At 30.5% G+C, this 4,928-nt stretch overlaps 1 protein-coding gene across 1 annotated transcript; it reads left to right on the top strand.

Annotated features, from left to right (window-relative positions):
• The first annotated feature begins 2,860 nt into the window (after positions 1 to 2,860).
• On the top strand, positions 2,861 to 4,332 carry LOC108563041. The gene is made up of 4 exons (XM_017921585.1): positions 2,861 to 2,947; positions 3,736 to 3,882; positions 3,946 to 4,113; positions 4,173 to 4,332. Exons 1-4 carry the CDS (start codon positions 2,861 to 2,863, stop codon positions 4,317 to 4,319), a joined length of 549 nt encoding a protein of 182 aa, XP_017777074.1. The 3' UTR covers positions 4,320 to 4,332.
• The last annotated feature ends 596 nt before the right edge of the window (positions 4,333 to 4,928 follow it).

The following is a 4,928-nucleotide window of genomic DNA, read 5'->3' as shown; positions in this document are numbered from 1 at the left end:
AGCACAACAATTCGTAAACCTCCGCTGGAAATAAATCTGTAAAAGATACTATTCTTTACAATGTTCAATAGATATTAAATTTTCAACGTTTATCATTACTTTCTTAAGAACCTGAACTATAGATGATTGATGAATTTTCCCGTTGATTATTTTTGCACTTTCAAAGAATTTGTTGATATTTGATAGATTACTAGAGTTAAATAAGATAAATAGTTATTTGCTGCGATATTTATACACCTCGGATAGTCCGGGTAATCGGTTTCTCCGGACTGTCTGAAACCGGACTAATTGACAAACCATTCAGTATCATTATGATAGCTAGTATAATAGTCGCAATTGTATATTTTTTTAGAATTTCAAACTGAAATATTTAGTACTGATCAAAGCAGATTTATTCCTCATAATAACTTCGAAAACAACAGTTTATAGTTAATTTGATTGATGGTTTTCAAAGTGTTTCTTGTAATTTTAACGCATCGCTGGTAATCGAAGAGGAAAGGCAAACAAATTTAATACGTTCAGCGTTTTCTGGCTATGTTAAGTGAAGCGGAACGTCGGTGCGATAACCATCGACTATATGATCCGTGAATTTTGAGACGTTCGGAAGTAGTACTACCATTTATAACATTGATGGAAGAAGCGAACGAAGCGTAAGTTTGGAAGTTAACGAAGGAGAAGAGAAGATGATGATGGAGCAGCACAGAAGGTTCGTGCATTCAGCGGCAGATGCATCTCATCTTCGAGACAGATGTCTGCATATTTGCAGCATCGACCAGATTCATCACAATTAACAATCAGTTGCAGCTTCTTGTTGTGCAATCCGCAAAAAGGAATATACATCAAACGATTGAATCTCGCCTGTCAAATATGAATTCAATGATGCATGCGAACTGATAAATAACAGACACATCTTTTCTTCATCATCTGATACAGGACGAAGAGATATTCACTTTTGATAATAACAAATTCCAGAAATAATTGCAAACAAAAAAATATCCTTTATGATCCGCGCTTTTTTAAATATGTTATTATCCTAGCACAAACCTAGTTATTATATCTTCATTTTGATTTCTAAACGCGATTAACTATACATATGTTTCTATTACATGCAAACATTTTATAACTATAAACAAATAGTTTACGAAGCGAACATGAATATTTCTCTTCTACTTTTGTTCTTTTTATCAATAGATTATGGAAAGTCGACTCTAACATTAAATATGAAGAATAAAGTGAGTAAAGATCTTATAGTTACAGTTATAATACAAGTCATTGCTTGAGCAGGTTTTTAGGTTTTACAAGTTTCTGGAACTGTGCGAAGATACGAATAATGCCACGAATGCCATACAATTATTAGACATGAAATTTACGTCACCGACTACATTTTACTATAAAATAAGAGTTACTAAGACAATTCGTACGATGGTGGTAAATATAATTAATAATACCTCTTATTTTATATTATAAATAAACTGTATACAATTTAGCTGCAAATTCAATTCTGGAGGTGCTCCAGTCGGGAAAACTTGGATAGTTGCATGTCCTTGACGAACTTCAAGATGGGAAAAGCTTGTTCATTCGTTAGTCTACAAAATGAATTCTGGACTCCGATTGTCGATAATACCAAACCGCAATTGAAATGTCCTCTGGAAAAGGTAATTACAGTAGTTCTCAATCGTCGTATTCATCACCTTGTTTCGAATCCGTTAAAAGTGTTGCTTAACTTTTACAAAACTACCTGCGTTACGAATTATTCCAACAAGAAACAGTCAAACCTCGATTAATGAATGGGATGCAATCAACGAAATTACTTCGTTTTCAAATGTAAAAACACTATGAATTTAGTGTAAAATATGAATCATAAGCTGATTGTTTATGCATTTTTCTCTTCCATTTAACAATTACCTATACGGAGTTATTGCATTCAACACTTCCTAAATCAGGATAATCACTAAAAACGTTTTCAATGGCATTTAATCATCTTTCTAAAACCTTTGATTGTTAACATTTTTTTTTTGAAAAAAACTGTTTTCATTTTCTTTGAATTATATTTAATCTTCCAATGAAAAGACATCATTTCTGCATTCAATAAATTTCTAAGAAAACCTTCATTTCCATTGTACGATCTTCATTTCTAATTTCTTGGACGTTTTATTCTTCTGGTAAAACTTCTGATCATATTTATATTTATGAAAATGGAGACTTCGTCTTGACTATTATAAGTATTTCACATAACTATTGCTTGTTTTGTAGGTAACTGCGTATCCTTATTTTTTTGAGAAGTAGTGTTACCTGAAAAGTAACATGTAGAACAGTATTTTCAACCTTTTTATCTACCGTTAAACTTACGCCGTAATAATTAAATTAATGATCTTTATTCCAATAATTTTCTTATTTCATCTATAAATTAAACAATACTTGTTTCATTTCTTTTACAGAACGTATACATTGGGACAAATTGCACAATAAATATGGATTCGTTTGCATTGGTACCATTGGGTCAGTCGTATTGGAAAGCCAAGTTCCGATTGCACAGTAAAAAACAGGAAGTGTTTTGCGCGATCGCAGAGGGCAGCGTTTTAAGATAATTGTTGTAGTTGCAGTCTCAATTAAGAGAGAATGATCATTACACCTATTAAATATGTAGCCACGTCCGTTTCGATGCAATAAATAATGATTTGATTAGAATCTCGTATTTAATTAATTTCACTTCTAAACAAAAAGGCCGCACCGCATCGTTCGAGATTAGGTTTGCGAATAGAATACAATACCGACACAATAAATATAATAAAGTGGAACACGCATCGATGGTGTAAATAAAAAAATAGAAAAGAAAAACATACACACACATACAGGAACTATGGCGAAAGTAGTTTGCTACATTTTGGTTGCACTTTGGCTTGCAGCACGTGGCCAAAGTAAATACACCGCTTATTTCAAAAACAAGGTAAACATTTTACACAAAATATTTAACTATTTTTGCCCAAAAAAACATTGATTTTATTTTAAAAACCGCTTCATTTATAATATCTATAGTGACAATGTAAGGCGTTATCAATTCTTTGTGGCACATGTCCAGATTTCCTGAGTTGATAGTTGGTCATGTCACGAATAGGAATGCAATAAGTATTCATAGATTGATGACTTAGATCAACTCCTTCCATTCTCTTGTTATAATTTTTGAAGTCACAACAAGTAAATCATTGATAATATCAAATTTGAAAATCAAAAGTACTTCTCGGTTTTTCTGATAATACCTTTGATGATTGTAACGGATATATCGACATTCTCTAATGGTTACTGTTGCCCTAAAGCCCTTTTCAGTCAGTGCAGAGCAGATGTCCTACTTTTATGGTTATATAATAGAATAACAAGTTGTAGCTACTTATCACTAGATTACTGAAAATTCAATAAACACTTATGTACAGTATGCAAAAACGGGTTAAAGGAATGTTATCTAATTGTATTGATATTTTCTTTTATATAAATTAAATTGTAAGTGTAAGTTTGATCAACAAAAATTTCATTTACATAATTTTTTATAAACATTTTGTTAAAAATTAATCTGAGAGGAATTAAATAATCAATGTGCTAAGAAAAAAAAAATCTCTAATATACTTTTCACTCTACTTGATAAGTAATAATTTAAATAAATAATGTAAAATTGTTAAGACATCTTAATTACTTGTGAATTATAGCAAAGTAAGTAATTGGATTATTTGACATTGATTAAAGGCATTAAAGTTCGACAAGTTCTTGGAACCATGCAAGGATTACAACAGGCAACACAATGCCATCGATTTGAGGAATGTCACGATCACTGGGAATTCCACCACCTTTGACTATGACGCCGTGATGCATCGCCAAATTAACGACGTCACCGTATGTAAACGATAATTGCTTTATATTACAATAAATAAATTTCCTTTCTATATTCAATTTTAGTTACAATTGCATTTTTGGAGATGCAGCAGTCGCGAGGCATTAGATACATGCATGCCCTTAACTTCATTTAAGTGCAGAAACATTTGCGAGTTTTTGGATTCCACGAAGGAATTTTGGAGTCCGGCCATTTTATGTGCGAAACCGAACATCGCGTGTCCTTTGCAAAAGGTTAAAGTGGAAATATATGAAACTGCTACTTATTATTCATTACGTTTATTTTCTGTTAGGCTGTTTATAGGGGTCGAGAATGCAGCCTGAATTTGAACGCTTTCCACTTCTTTCCATTAGGTACGGCCTATTGGAAGGTCAGATTCACACTTCTTAACAACAAACGTGAGATTTTGTGCGCGATGATTGAAGGTGGTATTAGATGAATCTTTAAACAGAATACAGCTAAATCAATAAAAATATATGTTTCAATAAAAATTTTAAATAAAACTCAAATTTTGAAAACTTTTTACATGATGTGCATATAAAATTATCATTTAGTTAAAAGTGGAAGTGCTCTTATGGTTGTAAACAATAATTATATTCACATAATAACTGCTGATATATTTATTATGTCATTATGTTGGATATAATCGGAAAATTCATACTTTCAGATCAAAGTTTGCGGACAAATAATATATAAAATAATATGCATTTGTAATTTTTGCCTCAGTGCATTTTTTTTTTTAAATTATAGAGGAAATATGAGAAACAAATACATTGAATTGTTTATAACATTATTATTTATAAACAAATATTCTACTTTCAAATTAACAGTTGTATTTAATAATAAAGTAAGTAACAATTAATATAAATAAATTTTTTATTAAAAAAAAAGTTAATTTAAATTTGTTTTATTTGCTCTTAATTAAGATAGAAATAGACTACAATCAATAGAATTTTGGTTCTAAATATGTGATTTATTTTATTATGTAATTTTTAATAAATTGTATTTAAATAAAGCAATAGTAAATACATATTTGAAGTAGGTTAAT

The sequence above is a fragment of the Nicrophorus vespilloides genome, unplaced genomic scaffold (genome assembly GCF_001412225.1).
Source record: "Nicrophorus vespilloides isolate i.1.1-1 unplaced genomic scaffold, Nicve_v1.0, whole genome shotgun sequence".
NCBI classification, from domain to species: Eukaryota; Metazoa; Arthropoda; class Insecta; order Coleoptera; family Silphidae; genus Nicrophorus; species Nicrophorus vespilloides.
This window is presented reverse-complemented; position numbering and strand designations above follow the sequence as displayed.